Source organism: Camponotus vicinus, unplaced genomic scaffold (assembly GCF_025532165.1).
Source record: "Camponotus vicinus isolate PSW18456_S1 unplaced genomic scaffold, iyCamVici1.0 SCAF_5, whole genome shotgun sequence".
Taxonomy (NCBI): domain Eukaryota; kingdom Metazoa; phylum Arthropoda; class Insecta; order Hymenoptera; family Formicidae; genus Camponotus; species Camponotus vicinus.
Window position 1 is genome coordinate 13,582,853 of NW_028141977.1, and position 27,758 is coordinate 13,610,610.

At 39.2% G+C, this 27,758-nt stretch overlaps 1 protein-coding gene across 1 annotated transcript in view; it reads right to left on the reverse strand.

The window, feature by feature from the left end:
* Positions 1–27,758, reverse strand: part of Dpy (fibrillin-like protein dumpy) — a 103,370-nt gene that overhangs the window by 44,759 nt on the left and 30,853 nt on the right. Inside the window, exons 7-52 of the mRNA XM_083100332.1 lie at positions 27,392–27,641; positions 26,721–26,966; positions 26,493–26,612; positions 25,812–25,945; positions 25,148–25,385; positions 24,883–25,005; positions 24,646–24,783; positions 24,109–24,339; positions 23,453–23,968; positions 23,157–23,342; positions 22,767–23,018; positions 22,221–22,652; positions 21,644–21,937; positions 21,219–21,467; positions 19,020–20,777; positions 18,570–18,758; positions 18,077–18,458; positions 17,541–17,956; positions 17,277–17,427; positions 16,934–17,186; positions 16,400–16,664; positions 16,044–16,240; positions 15,667–15,933; positions 15,320–15,575; positions 14,920–15,114; positions 14,656–14,838; positions 13,916–14,560; positions 13,559–13,760; positions 13,311–13,486; positions 12,940–13,208; positions 12,415–12,817; positions 12,062–12,301; positions 11,666–11,803; positions 9,898–10,683; positions 6,503–9,322; positions 5,488–5,631; positions 5,283–5,360; positions 4,673–4,855; positions 4,272–4,595; positions 3,724–4,104; positions 2,841–3,164; positions 2,205–2,510; positions 1,554–1,865; positions 1,154–1,468; positions 562–870; positions 30–359 (exon numbers count right to left, since the gene is read on the reverse strand). Of these exons, the coding sequence (XP_082956458.1) occupies positions 30–359; positions 562–870; positions 1,154–1,468; positions 1,554–1,865; positions 2,205–2,510; positions 2,841–3,164; positions 3,724–4,104; positions 4,272–4,595; positions 4,673–4,855; positions 5,283–5,360; positions 5,488–5,631; positions 6,503–9,322; positions 9,898–10,683; positions 11,666–11,803; positions 12,062–12,301; positions 12,415–12,817; positions 12,940–13,208; positions 13,311–13,486; positions 13,559–13,760; positions 13,916–14,560; positions 14,656–14,838; positions 14,920–15,114; positions 15,320–15,575; positions 15,667–15,933; positions 16,044–16,240; positions 16,400–16,664; positions 16,934–17,186; positions 17,277–17,427; positions 17,541–17,956; positions 18,077–18,458; positions 18,570–18,758; positions 19,020–20,777; positions 21,219–21,467; positions 21,644–21,937; positions 22,221–22,652; positions 22,767–23,018; positions 23,157–23,342; positions 23,453–23,968; positions 24,109–24,339; positions 24,646–24,783; positions 24,883–25,005; positions 25,148–25,385; positions 25,812–25,945; positions 26,493–26,612; positions 26,721–26,966; positions 27,392–27,641 (16,606 nt within the window). The remainder of the gene's footprint in view (positions 1–29; positions 360–561; positions 871–1,153; positions 1,469–1,553; positions 1,866–2,204; positions 2,511–2,840; positions 3,165–3,723; positions 4,105–4,271; positions 4,596–4,672; positions 4,856–5,282; positions 5,361–5,487; positions 5,632–6,502; positions 9,323–9,897; positions 10,684–11,665; positions 11,804–12,061; positions 12,302–12,414; positions 12,818–12,939; positions 13,209–13,310; positions 13,487–13,558; positions 13,761–13,915; positions 14,561–14,655; positions 14,839–14,919; positions 15,115–15,319; positions 15,576–15,666; positions 15,934–16,043; positions 16,241–16,399; positions 16,665–16,933; positions 17,187–17,276; positions 17,428–17,540; positions 17,957–18,076; positions 18,459–18,569; positions 18,759–19,019; positions 20,778–21,218; positions 21,468–21,643; positions 21,938–22,220; positions 22,653–22,766; positions 23,019–23,156; positions 23,343–23,452; positions 23,969–24,108; positions 24,340–24,645; positions 24,784–24,882; positions 25,006–25,147; positions 25,386–25,811; positions 25,946–26,492; positions 26,613–26,720; positions 26,967–27,391; positions 27,642–27,758) is intronic.

Below are 27,758 nucleotides of genomic sequence, written 5' to 3' on the forward strand. Positions count from 1 at the left end.
CAAGATATGTGTGTGCCAGAGAAACATACCTTCCATGATAGGTGTACATTCTGTGAATGGATTGCCAGTGTAACCTTCGTTACAGATGCAGACGGGATTGTGTTTTACGACATTGCAATATGTGTTTACACCGCATGAGCCTGGGCACAGATCCACGCATTGCTCGTTCTGGCATGCCAGGTTTCCGGGACACCCTTCATTTATGACACACTCGGGGCGACAATTTGGCGCTCGGCCCACATAATTCGGCAAACACGAGCATGCCGGGAAACCATCGATTACCCGACACTGGGAATTCGGTCCACACGGCGAGGGAATGCAAGGATTGCCGCTTGGTCTTGGTGCTGGTGTTACTTCCACTACAATCGCATATCGATGGATCAAAATGATTATGTAAAAATTATAGAAAAATACATAAAAGTTAAATTCTTATTTTTTCTAATTTATATCACTAAATAATATTTTATAACAGATTTAACATATAGTATAAAGCTTTTAGACATTCGGAATACATCGAAGATAAAATTCTTAAGGCAAGATTAAAATAAACTTGGGACTTACCTTCTTTAACGCATCCGAAGAACGGATCACCGCTATAACCGATCGTACAAATACAGACTGGATTATGATTGATCACTCGACAATCTGTATTTACGCCGCAAGTGCCTAGGCATGGATCCTTGCATCTCTGATTGATACATGCCGCGTTCGGGCTGCAATCTGTGCTAACTACGCATTCTGGTCGACAGGATGGTGGACTACCGATGTAATTAGGTTGGCAGGAGCACACTGCGTGATTATCGATAACACGGCAGTTGCTGTATGGTCCGCAGGGAGATGGTTGACACATATCACCTGATACTGGAGGCTCTATAAGAAATAAACCACATTAATAAGATAATTAAATATGTCATTCGAGTTAGAGTTTCTCATAACTCTATAAAGACTAAGAATTAAGGTACCGAGTAATAACTTTTTATTAGCGTTTCATTAGATACTATATATATAATAATGCAATAAATCAGATGTTTATATACTTATAGATGTATATATACTTGTAGATGCATATGTCTGATGTTTTAACTCTTTTTTAAGAAACTCTAGCTCGAGCACTTGTTCATTACAATAGAAATGTCAAAAAAGGTAAATATACTTATTGGTACGTGGCAAGACGTAAGCGGGTCTCCGGTGTAACCGTAGAGGCAGCTACAGGATGGCTGATGATTATAAACTTGACATTGCGCGTTGATTCCACACGCTCCAATACAGGGATCCTTGCACTTGTTGTTAATGCAAGCCTTCGTGTGAGCGCAATCCGAGTTCTGCACGCATTCTGGTCTACAGCCCTCGTACGGATCACCGGTATAATCGGGCAAACAGGTACAAGAGCCCACGCCATTACGCTCTTTACACACGGCGTTTGCACCGCACGGCGAAGGATCGCATGGCAATTGCGCTGGGAAAACGGCTATAAAGCGAAAAGACATTTAAAGCATGCAGATTACAATAAATAAATCGAACATCAGGCTTTGAAAATGGCTAAAATCTCTTACCTTTGGCGCAGCCTGAGAAAGGATCACCTTCGTAGCCTTCGTAACATTGACATATAGGTCGATGATTCTGCACCGTACAATTCGTGTTGAAACCGCATGATCCAACGCACGGATCCAGACATTTCTTCTGAATACAAGCCAAAGAACTAATGCAATCTTGATCGATCACACACTCCGGTCTGCAATTCGGTGGTGCTCCGAACATACCGCTGATGCACGTGCATATAGGATGATCCTCTTGGACTCGACAATCAGCATTGGGACCGCAAGGCGATGGCAAACAAGGATTAATAATCGTCGGCGGTAATGGTTCTGAAAAAGGTACGATGTGTTAAATGTGTTTCGAAAATCTTTTTATATATTTAATATAATTTGATATAATAAGATTACTCATTTAATTCATAACAAAATTTGTAAAAAAAGTTAAATCTTATATAAAAATTTTATATAAATATAATATATATAATTATAATATGAGATCTTCTTCTCATGCCATATATTTGAAAAGCGAAAAAAAAATCAAACATGTTTTAGTTATTAATTGAATATTATTTGCTTTTTTGTCGCTATTAATTAGCAACATATGAACAATCTGTATTTATTTTTTATTTAATAGATTAATTACTAAAATTTGCTAACGTAATGTATTACCTTCTTTAGCGCAATGCGTGAATGGATCGCCAATATACTGACGAGGACAACTACAGATAGGATTGTGATTGATGACTTGGCAATCGGCATTCAAGCCGCACAATCCCGGGCATGGATCATTACACTTTTGATTAATACAAGCCAGATGAGCCGGACATTCAGTGCTGACGAGACACTCTGGACGACAATGCGGCGGAGTACCCTGATAACCCGGACTACAAGAGCAAACTGCACGATCGTTCATCACACGACAAATACTATGCGGACCGCATGGCGATGGCATACACGGATTCTGATCTGGTACGACTGTAAAAATTACAGCCAAATCAGATCAATACATACTTCTTTCTACATTATTTTATTATTTTATTTTATTCTATCTTATTATTTTATTTTATTCTTACGGTCAATATAAATTTACCATATAATTTTGATCGTATATGCACTTTAAAGTAGAATATTTGGCAATATAGAGATGTAAAAAAATTTTTAAATATCATATAATTAAGTCAATATTAATTTGATATTTTTTTTTACATATAAATTGACATAGTATTATATGTATTAAATAAGAAACAAAGCGAATATACAAAGTATATTGAGAATGCCTAAATAAACTGAAAAATGTCTACATACAAGGTTTCTCCACTTTGCAGGCTCTGAATGGATCACCGGTGTATCCCGGCAAGCAAGAACACATTGGAAGGTGATTGACAACTTCGCAGTGCGCATTCGCACCGCACACGCCTGGACATGGATCTCTGCAATGTTGATTGAAGCAAGCCAGATGACTCTCGCAATCTTGATTAATAATACACTCGGCTTCGCAACCGTCCATATAAGGATTGCCAACAAATGGCGGTATGCATGTGCATTTAGCTATACCGTCAACCGCCGTGCAAATGGCGTTCTTGCCGCAAGGTGATAGCAAACAAGGGTCATATGGTTCTGCCGGTCGTGCTACACATAATTAATTCGATTATTACAATCGATTATATTAAGGTAAATATTATAGAAGGCTATAAAATATTTTTGCTATAAATTAATATAATATTACTATAAATTTGAAAAATTTAAAAGGAAGATATATATTTAAGAAAGATTTAAAATATACGCAGCTTAAAAAAATAAAATGAAACTTCTCAAGAATTTATATTCTATAAAGATAAAGTTTGTTTATGAAAATTTAAAAAAATGCATTGAATATGCAAAACTACAATTTTCAATTTTTTATATTTGCTAAAGCCTCTTTTTGATCGATATTATTAAATCGCTCAAGATTTATTTCTATATTATTATTATTATTATCATTATGGTATATAAATTTATGATATAATTTTAATTGTATATACATCATAAAAAATAGATTTGACAGTATAGAGATGTAGAAAAATTGTTAAATATCATGTAATTAATTGTAAACATATATCTGACACTTTTTTCTGTTATATAAATTGACGTGATATTACATATAAAAATTAAGAAACAAAGCGGATATGAATGAAACGGTAATGATTACCTCCGCAACTCTTGTATGGATTTCCAATCATGAGATCCGGACAGTAACAAGGTGGTACTCTTGTGCTGTTGCATCTCGCTCCAAAACCGCACGGATTAAATTCGCATTGATCGGCTTTCGGCACGCATCCTCGAATAGTGTTCGGACTTTCGATATATCCAGGTAGACAGGTACACTTCGCGAAGCCATTCTCCAATACAGAACAGCGAGTATTGGGGCCACATGGAGAAGGATCGCAGGAAGTGCTGGGAAGTGTACATGGAGAGTGCGGCGGATTTCCTTCGTATCCTGGCAGGCAGAAGCATTTCACTTGTCCGTTAACCACTCGGCAGCCCGAGTTAGCACCGCAAGGATCGCCATCGCATTGATCGCCTTCAGGAACTAGATACATCACATAATCGATTTGTTAGTGAAATTCATTGTTAGAGAAATATTTATTTTTACATTTCGCAATAATATTTCTTGGTATGATAAATTATTTACACATTTATAAACTGGAGTATACATAAATAAAATTGTTATAATATTCGGTAAAACTTTATACATACTGCATTGCTCGAAGGGGCTTCCTGTTAGACCTTTTGGACAGAAACAGACGGGGTTTCCATTATCATTCTCGCACAACGCATTCAAACCGCAAGGACTTGGAACGCAAGGATCGGAAATCGGTATCTCCTGACAACCAATATGAGGATTTCCTTGATATCCTGGAAGACACGTGCACTGCGCCTCATGGTTACTAGAGATGCACTTCGTGTTTTCTCCGCAGTCAAACTCGACGCAAGGATTGATACACTGTCTATTGAGCCGATCGCAATATTTATTCGGAGGACAGTCTTCATTATATTGGCAAATATTTTTGGCTTCTTCTACTAAAATGGTAAAACATAATTTTAATATCAATTTATTATTATATTATTTATTTATTTTTTATATCTTCAAAACTTACGCAAATCACAATAGGAGAATCCGTTTCCGTGATAGCCTTCTTCACAACTGCAGTCTGCTCCATGATTCGTGTTAATACAAACAGCATGTTCCGCGCAAGGATTTCGAACTAGACACGGCTCCTGACAAGTATGCCCGATGCACGCCTCTGTCAGCGGACAATCCCTGTTGCTAGTGCAACCCGCTAGAGAAAGAGTGAGAAAGCCCATGTAGCCCCAGAAAGTGTAGTGCACGCGAATTGTAGAAATGAAAAAAGTTTTCTTTGCGCAGCCTGTGTGTGACTTTTTCTTCTTTTTTATTACATTAACTTTTCTGGTACATGTGCGAAAGTATGCGTATTAGGAGAAGAACATTCTCCTAAATAAAAGAAAGACATGAATATCTCGAAAAGATCGCGTTTGTCGCGATCATGCACATTTAATAGTAATAGTATTATTAAATAAATATTCTGTGCTTTTTTGAAAGAAAGAAGAATCTTATGTATATAATTTGCAAAATATATACGTGAAATATGCATATGTACAGTACATACATATTTACAAATCTTTCGGTGGCTATAAATGGAAATAAAATTAGATGCATCCAAACAGAATGTTGATGCTCGTACAAACCTTTGACACATGTGTTTGTTGACAGATCGCACTGCATACCGGGTGGACAGTAAGGACACTCCGCTTCATTGCTATCCACTAAAATAATTAAATAATATAAAGTAAATATAAAGTAAATATTAAATAATATAAAATAAATATAAAATAATGATTTCTTTCACAAATAAATACATGTAAAATTATTCGACTTAATCATGAATTTTACCTTTGACACAGACCGGCCTATGGTATTGGACATGACAAGCTTCGACGAAGTCGCATGGATTGCCCAAGTTGCAAGGATTCACGCATTGTTGATTCACGCAAGCCAATTGGACGGGACAGTCGTTATGTGTCGTGCATTTCACATCTAACGGAACAAATATACATTAAATGCGGAAATTAATGTCATGAGCGAGACGAGAGTATCGTCCCATTAATACGTCCCAAATCTATTTGACCTAATCTTTAACCACTATATCTTGGTATATTCTATCAAAAAAAAAAAAACGGTAGCTATAACATTTTACTTAGGTCTATCACATAGGCATTGCGCCAGTGCAATACATAAACATGAACAAGAACAATGTACTCTTTTTTATGAGATATATATAATGATATTTGCATTATGTGTCAAATATAAGAGCGCAACTAAGAGAGACATTGATGCGTCTATCTTCAAGTAAAATTTTCTTTCGTGATTACATTCTATATTATTTACAATAACATTGATCTTGTGATAAAAATTTCTTTATATGCAAGTGGATAATGTGCATAAAAGACGATTTGCCCAGAGCATAGATGAAAGATGCAATTTATTACATGTTAAATAGCGCTGTAAAACACAGGAAGTCGTGCAAAAGCGTGTTAACATACATAATCATGCAAAGAGCGCTAATGCAGCAGTCCTCGTCTGCATTTGGAAAGACAGTGTTTGACTGTCTGTCGACAATTTTCGGCACGGCCGAAATCATATGGGATATAGGTGTTCGATTTACGCGTCGCCCTTATGATATATCGATGACATTGTCTCATTCATTACACAAATGAGCCATTTCATGAAACCGACCGATCATTCGGCAAGCAATGTTTATATTCTCCAGAATTGGTTGCTTCCAATTTTTATCTGGATACAATAATAATGGGCTCACATTGGAGGAAGCTTGTAGAGAAGATCGGTGTGACAGAGACACATGAAATGATACCACAATTACAAAACTCCCAACGAGAAAAATCTTTACCTGGGAGTATGCTACAATTAGACGTACTCTGCTCTGATTCTAAGCACACAGGTCGATGATTCAGAACGTCGCATAAGACGTTCTCTGGGCATGGATTACTGGCCTTACACGGATTCTGGCATAGACGATCCACGCAAATCTCGCATTCTGTACAATCCGTATCCAAGTTGCAAGTCATATCTGTTTTATTCCAAGCAATTTCAGGCGTGGTGGATTGTTCTGTAGAATATTGCATTGTCGCATATTGTTCTGTTGTAGAATATTCCGTTGGTATGTGCTTCTCAGACGTATATTGTTCCGTCGAGTATTGTTCTGTGGATGTTTCAAATGTAGTAAGATTCTCTACAGTGGAATATTCTTCTGTAGAGTATTCAGTTGTACTTTGTGGTACTGTAGTAAAGAATTGCGTAGATGGGATGGACTGTTCTTTTGTAGTAGAATGTTCTTCTGTAGGATATTCAAGAGTACTGTATCCTGTAATAGAGATCTGTTCTGTAGATTCTGTAGATGGGATGGGCTGTTCTTTTGTAGTAGAATGCTCTTCTGTAGGATATTCAAGAGTACTGTATCCTGTAATAGAGATCTGTTCTGTAGATTGTTCAGTAGGTTGTTCTGTGGGCTGCTTTGATGTTTCAAACTGTTTTGTAATAAAATGTTCTTCTGTGCTATAACGTTCCGTAGTGGAAGTCTGTTCTGTCGACTTTTCAATCATAGTATACTGTTTCGAAGTAGTAGTTTCTTCTGTAGATTGCTGTGATGTTTTAAGCTGTTCCGTAGTAGAATATTCTTCCATAAAATATTCAGAAGTATATTGTTCCGTAGTTGAAACCTGTTCTGTAGGTTGTGCAAATGTAGTGTGTTGTTCTGTAGTCTGTTCTGGTGTCGTAAGCTGTTCTGTAGTGGAATGTTCTTTTGTGCTATGTTCCGATGTATCATAACGTTCTGTAGTGGAAATATATTCTGTAAATCCTTCGTTGTATTGTTTCGAAGTAGTGTATTGTTCCGTAGGTTGCTGCGATGTTGTAAATTCTATTGTAGAATATCGCTCTGTAGCATATTCCGGAGTGCTATATTGCTCTGTAGTCGAGATCTGCTCTGTAGGTTGTTCAAATGTAGTGTACTGTTTTGTAGTCTGTTCTGATGTCGTAAAATGTTCTGTAGAACGTTCTTCCGTGGTATGTTCCGACGTGCCATGTTCGGTAGTAGAAATATATTTTGTAGATTCCTCGACATATTGTGTCGTAGTAGTATATTGTTCTGTAGATTGTTGCGACGTCTCGAGTAATTTTATTGTGGAATATTTGTCTGTAGAAAATTCAGATGTAGTATATTCTTCAGTAGTAAAAACCTGTTCTGTAGGCTGTTCAGACGTAGTGTATTGTTTCAAAGTTGTGTATTGTTCTGTAGGTTGTTGTGATGTTTCAAACTGTCTCGTAGAGTATCCTTCTGTAAATTGAGATGTAGTGTATTGTTCAGTGATAGATTGATTTATTGTAGAAATATCAGTGCTTTTCTGAATATTATCAGTAGTTGACTCGTTTGTCGTAGATATAGGAGACTCAGATGTAATTATTGTTAATGGAGTGGTATCTTTTACATAAGACTCAGTCGTATGTAATGATTCAGTTTCAGTGCTCAATTCTTGTGTAGCTTCATTGGCACGTTCAATATTTATTGTAGATGTTTCAGGGTGTTCTAGGAGATTCGGAGAGGATACCGTATGATCTGTTTCCATAGAAAGCATCGTAGTACTCATCATGCTAGTTGTATTTTCCATATATGGCTCAGTAATTTTTTCTAATGGTTTTACTGTTAATTCTTTAGATTCTGTAGTAGTAAGATATGGTATCGTTGTAGCTATTGAAGTTTTTTCAACATCTACATTAGGAACTTCTGTAGTAGGAACCATAGTTACATTTTCAGGAACTTCTGTAAGGCTGCTTACTTCCGTCGATTTAGAAATTGTTGTTGTTTCAATGTCCTGATCAGAAATTGTGGTATTAATAGTGTTGGTACGATTAAATGAAAAAGTCGGAATAGTAGTTGTTTCTAATGTTTCGACTGTTGTAAAATTTTTTTCATAATCAGATTCAAATTCACTTATTGTTGCTGCAGTTATGGTAGACGAAGATATATTTTCTGTAATAATTTCTTCTGTAGGAATAAGAGAAGTAGTTGTCGATTCAATTCCAGAAGTCGTACGTGCTCTTGTATATTCTGTTGAAGTAGTTTCAATAAAATCAGTACTTTCGAATATTGAAGTGGTAAAACGACTAGATGTAACGTTCTCTAAAATATCAACGTTTGTTGTTGCAATTAAAGTATCGTTTAAAATATTAACTTCGGTTGCGTTCAATGTTGAAGATACACTTGTCGTATATTCCGAAAACTCGGTAACGATTTCTGTCGATACAACTGTTGTATCTGATACACTTATCATTTCGGTGGTAACATTTTCAGTAATTTCAGTTAAAGGAACTGTATTTTCTTCCGTTTGTGCAACGATTGTATCTGTGGTGGAAATAGGAGGTGTAGTCGACGGAATATTAATACTTGTTGTTGTTTGTAATGTGGTACGAATGGTTTCGGAAGATGTGTAATCTGAATCTATAGAACGTAATGTTGTTATGCCACTATATAAACAATGTTTGTCGTTAGGATCGCAACTGCAAATAGGCCTGTGCGCTTCAACCCGACATTGAACTGCCAATTGACATTCGTTGATACAGGGATCAACGCAGGAACTTTCGACGCAGGCTTCTACGTCACTGCAGTCATCATCAGACTCACAAACTGGCTTAGGCATGGGGTGAAGAACTGCTGCGGATATAATATAACGTAAACATAATAACTGATAAAGTGGTAAAAAATTGAAATCGAGAAGCGACTTTAATTAGGCTACGCTACAGATCAGTTTACAGTTTATTTCAATTACTACAAATTAAGAGTTAGCATGCTCGCATCGTAATAGATAAGCTGATTATAAGAAACATTATATTTTAGGTCTTTACAGAGACAGATGTAACGGAAAAATCCTTCAGAGTAAATCGGCAGAGGAAATCGGCAGAGTAGAGCGGGAGTTTAAGGTATGGGAAAGAGATACTTGTATCTGTAACTCGGAACCTGAAATATGCGTCCAGACAACAAAAAAATATCCATTTAAAATGCATAAAGCAATTTCTTAATTAAAAGCAATTCCGCGAATATATTAAAATAGCCGCAAACAATCATAGAAGAAGAGAATGATTTAAAATTTTAAGCATATTTTGTTGTCTGAACGATGAAAAGACTGAAAAGTAGCAATTGTATGTCTCGTGTAAGGCCAGGCAATGTAAAAGACGTGATAAAACGGCTAATGACAAGACTCAGACTAGTTTCTGAGAAATGGTGTTTACCTTTCATGCATCCGTATTTAGTATCTGGCACAAAGCCGGGGGGACAGAACTTGCAGATAGGCTTGTGCTCCTCCACGTAACAGGGGGCATCAGCCGGACAGGTGGAGTTTCTGCATGGGTCCACGCAGCGATAGTTGCGGCACGCCAAGTCTGGAGAGCAGCCACTGTCTCGCAGGCAAATGGAGAGGGAGGGATTGCAGTTTTTGGTGCAAATGCACACGGGACGGTGGTCCAGGACATCGCAGGTTTTATCGGCCGGACACGGTCTTTTGTTTCGCACGTTACAGGGATTCTGACATTTCCCGTTGACGCACGCGGCGTTCGACGGGCAATCGAAGTCCCTCGAGCAGGTGAGCGTGTCAGGGGCACAGGTCAATTCCCCGATTTCGTTGACCACGAAGCCGTATTTGCAAACGCACGTAGGTTTACGATTCCGCACCTGACACCTCTTGTTGACCTCGCAGGTATACCGATAACTCAAACATGGATCGCGACACTCGCCTGTCTGGGAGTGGCAGGAGAGACTCTCCGGACAGTCGTGATCGGAGGAACAACCGATGCTCGGCGTAGGTTTAGGATTGAGCGTATCGCATTTAGAATCTGGATGGCAGGCCGTATGGGGCATGCCGATATAGCACTGCGGGCACGAGCAACGCGGCTTGTGCAGAACCACTCGACACAGAGCATTGATCCCACAGGCACCGCGTAGCGCGCACGGGTCCAGACATTGTAGATTTATGCAGGCTTTTTCATTGGGGCACTCTAAGTCGCTGGTGCATTCGCGCTCTATTGTCACACAATAGTGGTGTAGTTGAACGGTGTAGAGTCAGTCGTGGTGGGTCGTAGGTGGGACAGGAAAAAAAAAGAAAAAAGCATTTATAAGAACTGTGAAAAGAAACTTTCTCACAAATAACATAAACCACATGCTTTGTATTTATATATGATGAAAGTAGGGTAGCTCTGTGAAGAAGTATAGAGTAAATAACAACGACTTTACACTTTATCAAAATATATCTTCTCGAAGAAATTACAACGGCAAGCAGCGATATTTACAACACAAGCCCCCACAGATTTCAGAATAGGAGGAAATAATAAAACCCGTGAATATCAGCAAATATCAAGCATGGGTATATGAGAATGTCCCTTTCGCAGTTCCCAATCTGTACTAATCCTAAAATATAGATATATATGTATACATATATATATAAATGGTGTCGATTGTAAATGTGTACCTCCTTGTATTCAAGTGGCACTATAAACGAGTACATCCTCTAGACAGATTGGATACTGAAATAAACATTCTACATATAAAGTTATGTGTGAGATACGTGTAAGGTATGTGTTTTCTTTCAATCAAAAATTATGTACAGTATGTCTTATATTGTATGTATGTATATATATATATATATATATATATATATATATATGTATTTATGTATATATGTATATATGTCTTATATTGTATATATATTTATATATGTACATTTATAATGTTGTACTCTCTTTGCTGTGGATAAATATATGTAAATATCCAGTATAGCATGGCGATTGCATACTGGTCCAATCACATCTGTCTCTCAATGTTAACAATTTCACTCGATTAATACATCTATGTTTTACTAAAAAAAAAATCCTACTAGACGATACATGGTTATGCTACGGACCATGTTCCTGTGATTGTCAGTATTGCTCGCTAGTCACAAATGCTGTACATAAAATTAATCAATCTGCTCGGTTAAAAAGTTAGTAATAGGCTGCATTTTCCTACCTGTTGTGCACTCGATATCAGGCGATCCGCTAGTACCTGGTGGACATCGGCAGACGAATATAGCACCGTCTCGAATGCATTCGGCATTCTTTCCGCATCCATTCGTTCGACAGTCTCCTAAATCTCTATCCGAGCTACCTGTATCAGCAAATTATTAATAACGCTGATGATCGCAGAGATAAATAACAAATATTAACTGCTGTAATATTGAAACATATTTCTGAGATTTTGTATTATTATATTTTTCCCATTTCATATTTCATTTATTTAAAAAAAGTTATAAAAAGATGTAAGATTTCCTTTAAGTTTCCTCTTTCAGAGGCATCGTTACAGTTTTATTTCTTTTATTAATGTATATTAAATCCTTTATCAAAATAAAAAAGGTATAATACATACATGCGTGAATCGGGTCGCCTGATGGATAATTCGATGGGCAATAACACTGCGGTTGATTCTTATAAATTCGACAGGCCGCATTGACACCGCAACGAGTGTCTTTGCACAGATCGCCATCGCAGAGGCACACTTGATGTGGATCACCGTGGCATCCCGGATCACACGTGCATTCAAAACCATTTAGAGTCTCTCGGCATTTGGCATTAATACCGCAAGGTCTTCGTAAACATTCATCTCCGCCTGAAAATAATCAATACACGTGTATGTATATAATTATATATATTATGTATATAATTATATGTGTATATAATTATTTCATTCATGAATATAATTTTTACACGTAATAGATTTACCTTTCTTGCAATTGATCTTTGGATTGCCGAAATGTCCTGGCGGGCAGGAACACTGCGCCTTTCTGTTGATCACTCGACATTGCGCATTAAAGCCGCAAACGCCATGCTGTAAGCATGGATTTGTACAGACTCCGTACTCGCTGCAATGCTTGTTCGGCTCGCAATCGTTGTCGTGATGGCACTCCAGTTGATAGCATTCCTGGCTCGGCTCGCCTTGGTAGCCTTCCGGGCATAAGCAGACCGCGCGATGATTCGAGACGCGGCAGAGTGCGTTTATTCCACAGGGTGATCCATGAGCGGAACATGGATTTTCACATTGACCATTCGTGCATGATAACGACGACGGACAGTCGGAATGAGTGCGACATCCGATCAGACACAAGCCTCCATCGCATACGTAACCCTGTATTTAATAAAAAAAAAGTGTATTAATAAAAATAATTTTTCAAATAATATATATTTAATATTTTTACAATATATTAATATACTAATTAAAAAAAATAGACTAAAATTCTCAGAACTCACTTTTGGACAGGCGTTGTTGATGTCGCACTTGATGCGACATTTTCCACTGTGACAAATCTCTCCGCAAGAACAGTCGTTCTGATTATGGCAACTGGTAGTGCAAAAACCGATCTCGTCGCACTCGCACAGACCGTCGCAAGGAATCATGGTCTTGGCGCAATTGATCAATGCATTGCCGTAATAATTAGCGGGACAGTTACATTGAGCTACGTGATTTACAACGCGACAGCCGGCACACTCTCCGCACGCCTTGCCACCCTCGCATGAATCTGAAGATAAGAATGCAATCGATTGCATCACTCGATCATTGAGAAATCTGATATTTTCATAATATGTATAGATAATTTATACATGTGCAACCATACACTTACTTCTGCATTGATTGTTGATACAAGATTCATCACTTGGACACGTATTATCGCTGCGACATCCAATGTCGCACATGCGATTGTGGCATATTTGATTTGCAACGCAGTGATCATCGCTGTTACATATAGCTTTACAAATACCGCCGTCGCATCGTTCATCGCTCAAGCAATTTGCATCACTGAGAAAAATACAATTATTTAGCATTGGAACATTGTGAAAATTTGTTCATCATATTCATATGGTTTCTTACCTTCGGCATGTGGAATAACAAGATCTGCCATAGCACGTTTGTCCCGGTAAACATTCGAGTTCAGACGAGCAAGAAAGGAAAGCCTGCTTGCATCCGATACGAGCGTCTCCTATTAAAGGCGACGAGCACGTGCATATCTTTTGGTGGTTGACAGTAGTGCACTTGGCATTTACACCGCAAGCACCAGGCAATGAGCATGGATCTGTAAAAGTAAAGATAAAAAATAACATATACTTGTATGCCTTTTGATTAGATAAAAAACATAATTTACAAAAAAGCAAAATTATAAATTCAGCTAATAGCTTCTCGTTATGCAAAAGAGAATTTTTAAGAAGAATATTAATAGAGAATTCTCACCTATACATTGATTGTTTATACACGCATAATTATCCTGGCACTCGATGTCCGCTCGACAACCGGAAACGCATACCAGTCCTTCGCAAATCTCGCCACTCCTGCAGTCTTCGTCCCGTCTACAGAGTGATTTACATATACCGGAGCTGTCGCATCTCTCGTTGCTCAAGCAGTTCGCGTCGGTCGAGCACACAGATGTACATGTACCGGCAACACAAGCCATACCCACGGCACACTCTCGATTAGTCGCACAAGTCGGACCGGGTGACCTCAGGCACGCGACCTTGGCCGTCGGATTTGGTATGAAGCCTGAGGGACAGGAGCATGTGGCGCGTTGGTTGAAGACGGTGCACTTGGCATTTGGTCCGCACGGCGTGACTTCGCACGGATTTACGCACTTGTTGCCTGAACACGCCTCGTTCGCGTTGCAATCCTCATCAGCGCGACAGCCGAAAGTGCACATATTATTCAGGCAAATGTGGCCCAGGAAACAATCGTTGTCCAGTCGACAAGTTAGCAAGCAGTTGCCACGAATGCATTTTTCGTTCAACGCACATTCGTCATCGATGGTGCAAATAGGTAAACAAACGTTCTCGCGACAGGTGTTGCCTTGATTGCAGTCCCCGCTTCCTAGACAGGACACTGGCACTGCGAGCAACAATGGATAATCGTAATTTTGTAAGCAAAGTGACAAAAGATTGTTCTAATGATAAATATTAAGAAATTGCATTTCATACACTTACATCTTACGCATTCCACTTCGGAATTACCGGTGAAGCCTGGTGGACAACTACATTGTTTAATGTGACTTTTCACTTTGCATTCGGCGTTTATGCCGCAGGATCCTCTCACATCGCACGGATCCAAGCATTGTCCGTTCAAGCAAACGTCGGACAAGTTACATTCCTCGTGCGATTGGCAAGATGCTAAAATAATATTAATTATATTATAAATGCGACAGAGTATCTCTTCTATTGAAGTTTGATATAAAGATTACTTTTACTCACGTCGACAAATGCCCTCGTAACAATAGGTATTGATCGAACAATCGACATGAGACGAACAGACAACCGGTTTTGGACGGCATCCTACGCTCAGATTATTCGGATCACCTTCGTAATCGGCTCGACACTCACAACTTGCGGCATGATTACCTGCGATACAATCTGCATTTGGACCACATCGGGTACGTGAGCAAGTATCTAGAATAAGAAAGTTAAATATAAGACATATATATCTTTTAAATATTACATAAATATTAAGTATATTATATTTAATTATATATAAAATAATATAAATTATATAAATAATATAAATTATATAAATTATATAAAATAATATAAATTAATTATAATAAAAAATAAGATACAATAATAAAAAATAAATTGACAAACTCGATATGCATACCAGTACATTTCGGTTCGTTATTAATATTAACGCATTTGGCAGTTAGCGGACAGTCTGTGTCTTGGAGACATTCTACCGGCGGTTGACAGCCACTGTTATAAGGATCCCCGACAGTACCAGGCTGACAGTGACATTTAAAGTGTCCTCGTGAGTTTTCGCACAATGCACCTGGTGCACAAGGCGCGTTTGCACAGTAATCTATCAGTTCGCAACCATGCGTGGGTTCTCCCGTATATCCGGGTTGACATGTACAAAGCTAGTGAAGAGATCATAAAAATCGCATGTTACCATAAAGATCACTTTGTCTCTCGAAAAAATATAATTTCAAATGTTCTCGAAATAATTACTTGGACGTGTTTCTCCGTTGTGCAAATCGCATTTACGCCACAAGGATTATGAGCGAGGCAGGCGATTCTACATCTGTGTAGATCGCAGATCTTTTCCTGAGTACAGTCTTCATTGACTTCGCATTCGATAGACTGACAGCCGATCTTATCATCTTTAGAGTTTCCAAAGAAACCATGCTTACAGGAACACGTTGCGGCGTGATTATCAGCCTTACATTCAGCATTACGGCCACAGAGTATTAAATCACAAGCTGTACGGCATTCCGCCTATAATAATTAACAGAGAAACGAATATATTATACATCAACAATTGAAATATTAATAAAAAGATATTTTATTATATATAAATAAATGGATATAACAAAACGTAAGATTACCTGTCCGATACTGTTTTTAACGCACTTTTCGTCATACGCACAGTCATTATCTAACGTACAACGTAATTCTTGAACACATATGTTATTATGGCAGTATTGGTATTCCGGGCAGCTAGAATTGCTTCTGCACGTAGGCTGGCAAATGCCATTGATGCAGAGTTGATCGCCGATGCAATCTCTCGTACTTCCGCAAAGCGCTGCGAATTACAAACAAAATATAGGCATCATAACTTGTAATAAAAATTAATTTTATCATTTCTAAATTAATTTTATCATTTCTAATTTTATCATTTCTATTAATTTTATCATTTCATCTTTTATTATTTATTCTATTTATAATTATGATTTTGATTTACCTGTGCATATACCTCCATTGCACACCGAACCAGTTGCGCATTGAGAATCAGTCTTGCAATATTGAAGCGGCGTACATCCAAGATTCGGATCACCTGTGCCACCAGGTTGACAGGTACAAACCGCGCTATGATTGAGCGCGGAGCAATCAGCTCCGTGCCCACAAACGTTCGAAAGGGAACAAGGATCGACGCATTTATGATCGAAACATGCATCCGATTGACTGCAGTCGCTATGATAATTGCACTCCAGGTGAATACACTCTGTCTATAAATGCAAAGAGCGCGATTAAAAGATCGGTTAGAATCAAATGAAAAATATATAATATTTTTTAATAGAATATACAAGGTTTTGTTTATTTAAGTCTAATTAAATGGAAAATTATTGTTAAATAAAATCATTGTAAAAATGAATGCTGCAATTAAATTAACTTTAATATACGAGGATTATTATTAATTATAAATACGTAAAATTTAAACTTTTTAAAAACTTTTTAAAAAATTCTTTCTTTAAAAAAAAATAAATTTAATACTTACTGCTGGATTTCCCGTTGTTTGTCCAGGACATCTACAGATTGGAACATGATCACGTGCAAGACACTCCGCATTTCTACCGCAAATTCCCGATACATCGCATGGATTAGTGCATTTATTATCGACGCAGGCGGCTGAATTAGGACAATCCGAATCCGTGAAGCAATCGCCAGGTTGCTTACAGCCAGTTTTGAATGGATCTCCTACTAAACCATGCGGGCATACACAGGCAAACGATCCCTCCGTATTCTGGCATCTACAGATTTTTGAGATTTTATTACAAACTGCTGGTTGAGAGATTATAAATTCTTGTAATTAATTATTAAAAATTGTAAGATTCGCTTACATAGCTGAGAAGTGGCAAGGATTTTGCAAACACTCGTTAACGTCAGCGCAGATGTCGCCGACGAGAACAAAGCCAGGATAGCATTTACACACGCTGACATGATCGATGGCCAGGCAATTACCATATCCGCAATTTACTTGATTACAAGGACCTAAGAAGACAGAGGTTGAGAGATTTAGAGAAGATCTGAGATATTCATTTCATTTTTTTTTGCAACAAACATATATATCAAGCGCAACGAGATCTTTATAATCAATAACTTACTGCTGCACTTGTTGATTTCCTGATTGCAGTATTTATCAGTCGGGCAATCACTGTTGGAAAGGCATTCTACTTTGAAGCAACCCGAGGCATCGCCAATGTAACCAGGTTGGCATTGACAACCAGCCGTATGATCCAGAACGGTACAAATAGTATTTGAGCCGCAGTCGACGAAAGAGCATGGATCCGAACAGTTGTGATGAATGCAGGCCTGCGTGTCCGGACAATCCGTATGCGCGGTGCATTGATGCGGTAGAGTGCATCCCGATCCTACGGGGTCGCCCGCGGTGCCTTGAGGACAGGTGCAACGATAAGATCCGTGGAGATTAATACATTCGGCGCTCGGATGACACGGTTGATCCTCGCATTCATTTATATCCAGGCAATGTTCGGGACCGGCGATAAATCCATGGCTACATCTAAAAAGATAAATTAAACCTTTTACAAAACCTTCTCCCACAAGGATAAAATATCTACTTGAGTATGAAGCATATAAGTAATATATTTAGTAAAATAATTCGTCGAATAAAAAGATATACCTGCACTTGTTGTTGATGCACACTTCGTCGCGTTTGCATCCGACGTCCGATGTGCAACCGGCTTCGCAAGTACCATCGATACACAGTTCGCCAGGCAAACAATTACTATCGCTGTAACATATCTTTACGCAAATGCCGTTCTTGCAACGTTCCCCTTGCGCACAGTTATTTTGTTCGGAACATTGACATTGACATAATCCCGAGACGCACAAATGTTGACTAGGACAGTCTTGCGGAGTCTGACATGTGCTCGGGACTCGGACGCAACCTTGTTCCGGAGTAGGATTACCGTGGAAACCAAGAGGACACGCGCATGTAACCGCATGATTTGTGCAACTACAGATCGCATTTGGTCCACATATGTCTTTTCTATCGCAAGGATCTAGAAATAATCGCAAAAATTGTTTTCATTTTAAGATTTCCTTATATATCTTGTTTCATTAATTTATATTGATATAAAAAATAATGTTTATAGATAATATTTGCAGCATACCTTGACACTTATTGTTAATACATGATTCGATAGTTGGACAGTTTTTATTGCTGCGACAGCCGAGAATACATCCTCCACTAACACATGCCTGATCCACTTGACACTGAGAATGCGAAATGCACGAGATCATACATTTGTTGTTAATACATTGTTCTCCGTCTGAACAATCGGCGATCGAACGACACACAGCTGAAAAACAACAAGAATTCTCAATTTCTCATAATATTTTCAAACACTTTTCAATTTAAATTTTTCAGTTTGACATAACAGAATTATCACACCCCTAACAACACACATGTCCAAAAGATGTCCAGAGGTCATCGAGAGGACATCCAGAGGATATAAAATATCCTTTGGCTGTCCTTTAGATATTCTATGGACGTCTTTTGGACATGTGTGTTGTTAGGGACATTAATCCATTCAGTAATTAATCAAAACGTCGAATATTACCTCTGCATTGTCCATCAAGACACACGCTGTTCTCGCATTCCGAATCCACCGTGCAGTAATTCGTACCCCGTACGCAGCCATGTTCCGAGCCCTTTGAAGACGGCACAAATCTGTGGATGCATTTACAGCTCGGCCGACCGTCCACGACCTCGCAAAACGCATTGGGGCCGCACGCATTCTCGCACGGATTCACACAGCGATGATCGTGGCAGATGGAATGCACCGGACAGTCCTTGAGGCCAGAGCAATATCCCTCCGGTTGGCAACCGCTCGTGTAAGGATCACCCACGTGATTGGGCGGACATCGACACACTGGTTCGTTCGTCGGGCCAGGAACGCAGAGCGCTGTCGGGTGACAGGAGTCCGGACGGCAAGTCTCGATGGCGACGCACTCGACGTCAGGCACCGGGTTCGGGCGCAGTCCGGGCGGGCATTGGCAGATCGCTTTGTGGTCATCCGCGATGCAAACGGCATTCACTCCGCATGCATTCTCGTCGCAGGCGTCGTAGCAGGTGTGCGTGAGCCGGTTGCAGAGTTGGGCCGGTGGGCAGTCGATGTTGTAGACGCAGGGCACCGCGCGACAACCGGATGTCGGGTCGTTCGGGTCGCCAGCGTACGATCCCGGAGGACACTCGCAGTTGGCCACGTGATTATTGACGACGCAGAGCGCGTTCGGGCCGCAGGAGATAAAATCGCAGACCAGTTGACAGGCGAGCGGACCATCCGGAGTGCCGCGACACGTCTGATCCTCTGGACACTCGCTGTCGGTGGTGCAACGGTTCTCGCGCGGGCTCTGACAACCTCGGCGATCGTTCGGATTACCTGTGTAGCCTGGCAGACAATCGCAACGGCCATGATGATTCTCGGCCACGCAGCGAGAATTCACGGTGCAGGTGAAACCATCGCAAAGCGACATGCACTTAAGCACGCCGAGCGCGTCCGGCCTGCAAGCCTCGCTCGAATGACAGTCATTGTCACTAATGCAATCGGGTACTGACGGCTTCTCGCAGGACGACAATACCGGGTTCCATTCGTAACCGTCTTGACACTTACAAGTGGCATGACCAGGTACAACATCAGGCTCGCACTTCTGATAAGCACCGCACACCACTTTGCTGCAGGGATTCACGCAGTCGCGTACGCCACCATCTAAGATAATGCAGAAGGAATCTGGCTGACAGTCCGAGTCATGTGTGCATCCTGGTATCACGGATTTGGCTGGCTGACAACCCTCAACTAGATTACTCGGATTGCCCTGGTAACCGTCGATGCACAAGCAGGCCGACACGTGATTCTGCGTGACGCACAGTGCGTTAGGTCCGCACTGCAACTTACTGCAGGCGTCCACGCACTTGCGAACGCCTTTACCGATCTGGAAGCAAATCTCCTGGGGCTCGCATTCAAGGTCGTTTGAACAGTGGCCATGCAAGTGACAGCCTTTGTGCAGATCGTTGGGATTACCGCTGTAACCTGGCGGACACACGCATGCTCCATTCTGACAGACGGATCTGGGCCCGCATTTTATGTCGCTGCATTGGTTTACGCACTTATGATCAACACAGGTATAATCGAAGGGGCATGGTGCAGTGTCACTGCAGACGCAAGTCGAAGGATCGGCGCACGGACCTACTTGCACCTGCCGACATCCAACGAAGGGATTGCCGAAGAAGCCATTCTTGCAACGACAATCGTAGCTTCCGATGGTATTGATGCACACTGCGTTGCTTCCACATGCATTTCCGTTGCATTCATTGACGTCTAATGAAAAAACATAAAAAGATTTGTATCTTACTTTTATATTTATTTATATAATTTATATTTATTACGAAGTATTGCAGAAATGAAAATATTGTGGCGGTTTCAACAAATGTCATTTTATTAAACGATATTCTTATTTCAAGTAATTATCGAAAAAAATATCGAAAGATCACATGATGAAAATAATTTAGATAAATAAATTAAAAAATCGCACTTTTTAAATGCAAATTTTAAAGCCGGTTGATTTTTAGTAAAAATATTGAAATTTTCTTTCCAATGTTTACATAATGTTATGCAAAATTATTCAATTATATTCTTTAAATTTTATTACATACCATTTCTGTATCAATTATAAAAAAGAAAGTATTATTAAAAAACTGAGATATGCAATACACTTTAAATAACAGTATGAAAAATAAAATTAAAATTAGCTATACCAACCAAAGCATTGGATAAACGGATTGCCAGCGAAGCCAGGTGGGCAGAGACATTCGACAGCATTGGGACCTGCGTTGCAATGCGCATCCTTTCCGCATACCGCGGTGGAGCAATCAGATTTTTCTTGGATACCACAGCCGTGATAAGGATTTCCATTAGTACCCGGGTTGCAGACACATTTTGATTCTTGAAGACCATACTCGCAGTGCGCATTCTTTCCGCAGGTTGGATCGCAATAAGGTGGTTGAATCGCTGTGTATTGAAAAATTATTTAATATTTATATTATTTATATTTATATTTATTATATTATTTAATATTTATTAATTATTTAATATTTATAAACTATTAGATATGTGTTATTTTTCTCTTTTTTTCTAGAAAAACATCCATATGAAACGGCCTCATTACATATACATATTACACTTACGTGGCATACAGAGTAAATCGGGGTTGCCGACAAAGTAGGGGTTGCACACGCATTTATTCGTTAAAGGATCGCACATTGCTCCGATACCGCAAACCACCCCCTCGCAACGCCGTTTGCAACGTCCACTGATGCACACGCTTGGCTCGGCGCACGGGATTTCAGGTGAGCAAACATCCGGCACGCATTGTCCACCAGGGAAAGGATTACCCATGAAGCCTTCGATACATTTACAGGTCGGCCCATCGTAACTGACGATACATTGAGCCCCGGTGCCGCAAACAAAGCCATCGCATTCTATATCAGAAAATTAAATTAATCCAAATTATACGATAAAATCACAGCTAATATATCTCACCCATTAATAATATATTGACAAAATAAATATACGCTTAAAAATTAAAATTATATTCTAAATTACCATAAAGTATCTTTTAACAAATAATTTATATAAATCGTTCATAATAATTTTTTTAATAAAAAAAATTTCTTACATCTATTATTTAATTAAAATATTATATACAAAATATAACTTTGTCAGTAAGTTGTTTAGCAGTTTGATTTACAAATTTGTACTCACGGGAGACACATTCGTTGTTCTTGCCCTCTGTAAAACCGATCACGCATCTACACCACGCGGCATGCTTATCTGGCTCGCAATATGCGTTTGGACCGCACGGTATATTGTCGCAAGGATTAACGCAGCTTCCTTGGACGCACGTCAGATAATTTTCGCAATCGTCGTTGGAGGAACACTCGCTTTTGCTGGTCGGAACTCCCGTACAGCCAGCACCGTAAGGATCACCAACCATGCCTTTGGGACACTCGCATATATGATCTCCCTTTGTATTGATGCAATACGCGCCATGACCGCAAGGATTATTCACGCATTCGTTCACGTCGACGCAACCGTGCTGCGGGTCACCTTCAAAGCCAGCCTCGCACATGCATCGTGGCGGGTCGCTCGGCGTACATTTCGCATTAATGCCGCATGGGAAACGATCGCAAGGATCTACAATAATAGAGAATATTCGAGACAATTCCACGTAGAAAATATTAATCGTAAGATTGTGATATGTGAAAAAATTATAATTATGATAGAAAATTGGATCTTTCGTAGACTCACTCTTGCATAGATTTCCATTCAAGGGATCCGTGTAGAACGGCGGTGGACACACGCATTCGCCAGGTTGCACACACTTCTCGTTAGCCTTACATTCGTTGTCGTTGGTACATCTCTTCTGGGCTGGAGAGCAAAGGCCGTTGTACGGATCACCGCCGTATCCGTGTGGACACACGCATTGATGAGCGCCTGGTAGATTGATGCATTCGGCACCGTAACCGCAGACTTGATGTCCGACGATACATTCGTTTATATCTACAAATTAATAATCGATTGATCGACTGATCGTATCAAGTACAATTATCAAGGTTTGCATGTCTCTCGACACGATTGTCATCAAACGAAGAATTTGTGCTCGCCTTAAAAAAATGTCGCTTTTGTCAAATAACATACCTTCGCAGGATCCATCGGATTTGGTCGTGTAACCTTTGGGACAGGCGCAATAACTGACACCGCCAGCAATCGTTATGCATTCGGCACCGCTCGGGCATTTCTCGCCCTTGGAGCATCCAGCTAGCATGCATTTACCATTGACGATTTTGTACGGCGGTTGACACTGGCATTCGATACTGTTGCATTCTGTGAATTTTCCAAATTTTTCGACCTCAATCAACAACGTCAATAACAATAATAATTATCACAATGCCATAAATATAAATCAAAAGAGATATAACTCGAAAACTGTCTACCTTCGCAAAGCGAGAACGGATTTCCATTGAAGCCCGGTGGGCACTGACACTCGTAGCTGCCGGGAAGATTTTTGCAAATTGCGTTGACGCCGCAGGCGGGCTTCTCTCTTAGTTCCATACACTCGTTGATGTCTCTGCATTTACCAGTCTCGTGGTCGCGCATGTAACCGCGCTGACAGATGCACACGCTACTGCCCACGAATTCGTCCTTGATACACTGTTCCCCAGCGGGACAGGGCGCACTAGGGCCACATACGTGAGGTGTTTTGGTCTTCTGGCAGCCACCGCTGTAAGGATCACCCGTCATGCCGCTTGGACATTGACACGAGAAGGAACCGGGCTCGTTGTTGCAAATTGCTCCCGGAGGACACGGATTTATCGCGCACTCATCGATATCTCGGCAACCTCCCTTGACTCCGGGCTTTCCGGTGTAACCGTTGCTACAAAGGCACGTCGCCACATCGTTCAGAAGCATGCAATGAGCGTTCGGTCCGCAGGATAGGTCTTCACATGGATCTGATCGAGCAAGTTGCGAAAAATTACGGACTGATGATATTTTGTACACACAAAAAAAATAATTTTTCTATGTTTGATATAAAACATATGAAAAGATCTGTACAATATCTTCTGAAAGAAGAAGTATGTATATTACTTACGCCTGCAATCATTTCCGACATTAGGCTCGGGACATAGACATCTCTTTTGCGGATCACAAATAGCGTTTCCTGGACAATCGTCGTCGACCTCGCACTTGACTATACCAACGCACTTAATGTAGGGATCGGGATCTGGTATGGTTTCTTCCGGACAAGAGCAAGCGTAAGAACCTTCGGTGTTTGTACAGGTTGCTCCATGACCGCATACAGGTTTGGTACATTCATCAATATCTACAATATTTATTTAAACAATATGAAGTACCAAGCAATAATTGAAATATAATTGATAAATAAAGATATTAATAAAATACCTAAATAATAAATATATGAATTAATATTATATGAATTAATTATATGTATTAATTATATAATTAAAATTATATAAATTATGTTTATTTATTATTAAATAATAAATAACTACTTTCTTATTAATAATGAGTTTTTAATAAAGAGCTTTTAGTAAATTAATAATAGATTCTTTTATAAAATTGCAAAATTAATTATTAATTAATAGTTTATCTCATGCAAGAGTTTTACCTATACATTGTTTGAAGGCATTTCCTGAAAATCCAGGTTTACATTGGCAACTGTAACCACCGGGTGTATTTGTGCAAATAGCATTTTTATCACATCTTCCAGAAGGTCCATTTACATTTGCATCGCATTCGTTTATATCTAGATAAGAAAAATAAAATTATGTTTGTAAAAAAATTCCTATTTATATGAATAATTAGCGAATGTCTTGATTCATCGAGGAATTATCGGTTTACTCACCGACGCATCCAGCAGCTATATCATTTGGATTAAAGGTCCAACCATCTTCGCAAATACAATAAGCCTCGTGGCCATCAGCCTTACAAAAGGCATGTTCGCCGCAAGTTACCTCATCGCACGGTGCTTTGAAATAATATAAATTATATTAATTTATAAAAAAGATTCTCAGTGTGTTTCCTCTTTTCATGATTTTGTAAACAATTCTTTTGTATGTAACGTTTATCTTCTAAAATATAATAATATTGTAAACATAATTAACTATTACCTTTACATGCTATGTGGGGCGGAGTACCAACGAATCCGGATTCGCATTCGCAATGATAGCTTCCTCTAGTATTCGTACAGATCGATGCGGGTCCACAGGGATTAGTGAGACATTCGTCCAGATCTACGCACTCGGCACCGACAGCCTTGAAGCCATCTTTACAGAAGCACTGCCCTTCAATGCACTCGGCATTGTTAACGCAATCAAAATTCGATTTACAGAGAGTTGTTACATCGGTCTGAAAATTATACAATGGTTTGACATTATTAACCTTTTACATATTCATAACATTTGTCTTATTAATGAGACTGAATTTTTTGCGGACTTTTATTTTTTAGATGGGCAAATAAAAAACATATGTAACAAATGGAATTGTTTGAATAGGTTTTGCGGCTTTACAAAACAACGGAAAGAACATGGTTTTAAAAAAGGAGTAAATTGTGTATATATAAAACCGGTTTGCATTCGTTTTAGTTTAGTACACAATGCCGCTTTCTTACTTTCTTTTATCTGTCACCTTGGTAAACAAGAACCGGGGACCGGTCCGAGATGTAGATCATGTCTATTTTTGGGAGGATATGTTTGTCTTGGGATATTTGTATACATATGTATGCATGAAGTGACTATTCAAGATACAGGACATAACGGGGTTATTGAATTATACCTGGTCGCATGCGACTGGCGAACTGGGGTTGGCACTATATCCCGTCGGGCAGATGCAATTGTAACCAGGCACTTCGTTCTTGCAAATCGCATTCCTACCACAAGGATTCTCCAGAGCAGTGCACTCGTCGATGTCTAGAAAAAATCGTACATCAAGATAATAGAGAAATTTTATGAGTTCAAATGAGATGCAAATCAGTCAGAGAATCGCATTGATATTTATATATCGAGCGATTACATACTTTAAACAATCTATAATTTGTAACAAAATTTGAAATAGAATTCTATGCATAATTTTATGCAACACAAAAAGCACTTAAGAAAAAAACATACATATATATTTATATAAACATATATCACAGGATACACACACACACACACAGAGAATTCTATATACAATTTTATCAAATTATAGATCATCGCTTGGCAAATTAAGACAATTTGATGTTCTAATATGGAAAAGAGAGAAAAGTACAATTGTAAATATAATTGTAATTTTATGCAAGTAATGAATTTCTAATTTATGAAGATATAAAATTTAAAGAAGGAATTGTAATAAGTTTCAAAATCATATCAACGGAGGATTGGATCTGGCGCTTTCAGAGCCACGTAATTCATTGAATTGAGTGTCTCTTTGTTAGGAGAGACATATCGGAAAACAAAAAAGTATCAGTAAGCTAACCACTGCACTCCTTGTAAGGATCGCCCGTGTAATCCACCTTGCAACTGCAGGTAAAGCTGCCGATCGTGTCGGTGCATTCGGCATTCTCGCCGCATGGATTGCGCTTGCATTCATTCACGTCTGTTAATCGCAAGATGAGTCTTATTAATCGTTAGCCCTCTATAAGGCGCAATACAAACATGCAATGAGATAGATTAGAATTATAGCGAGCCTAGAGCTGTGACTGACTTTCGCAGAGGGTTAGTCCTTGGCCGACGAAACCCGACGGGCAAATGCACTTGTACGACCCTGGGATGTTGATGCATCTCGCGTTGGTGACGCAAGCGTTCGCGCCAACGCACTCGTTCACGTCAACGCAACCATGCGTGGGATCCATTTGATAACCGGCATGGCATCTGCATTCGAAGCTACCGATGGTGTTCACGCATTCCGAGTTCGCTCCGCAGGATGCACCTTCCTCGCACTCGTTTATATCTGTTAGTGACGGTTAGTTAGTTGATTAATTCATGAGATGAACGTGAATGCAAAAATCTGTAAGTTTGGGGGTCACTTACAGACATATATTATAATACAAACTAGCACACACAATGAATCTAAACTCTAAAGCAACTAACATGTGTACTTTACTATCTCTCTTGGTGAGACTTTAATTAAAATAAATTTTATGTATTTATTAAAGCTGACTATGATGATTAGAATGATAACGAACAATGTTATACTGAAGCATATGATAATTAATGATATATAATATTTGTTGCAAAAAGTCGTTTTCACGATACAAAATGTTATTTTTTACTTACCACACATAATTAATGTAACGTAACAGTTTAGTTTAATAATTGCAATAAAATATAAAAAATACGTAAGATTGTAATTCTAAAAATTTTCTCAAGGCTTACCATGACAACCTGACAATGGATCACCATCCATTCCCTCAGGACACGAACACCGGAAGCTACCGTGTACGTTTGTACAGAGAGCGGAACGTCCACAAGGACTTCTTAAACACTCGTCGATGTCTCTGCACTCCTCATCGGGACTACCGTCGTATCCTTGAGGACACTCGCATTTATGCGCGCCTGGTAAGTTTACGCATAGTGCTCCCTTTCCGCAGGCACCCTCGTATTCGCATTCGTTAATATCGATACACTAAATGTAAATAAATTTATACTTATATATATTCGTAATTTGCCACTATTTAATAAACCTATTGTTAATTTTTAAATGTTTCACAATAGATTTTTATTTCATATCTTATATATAATA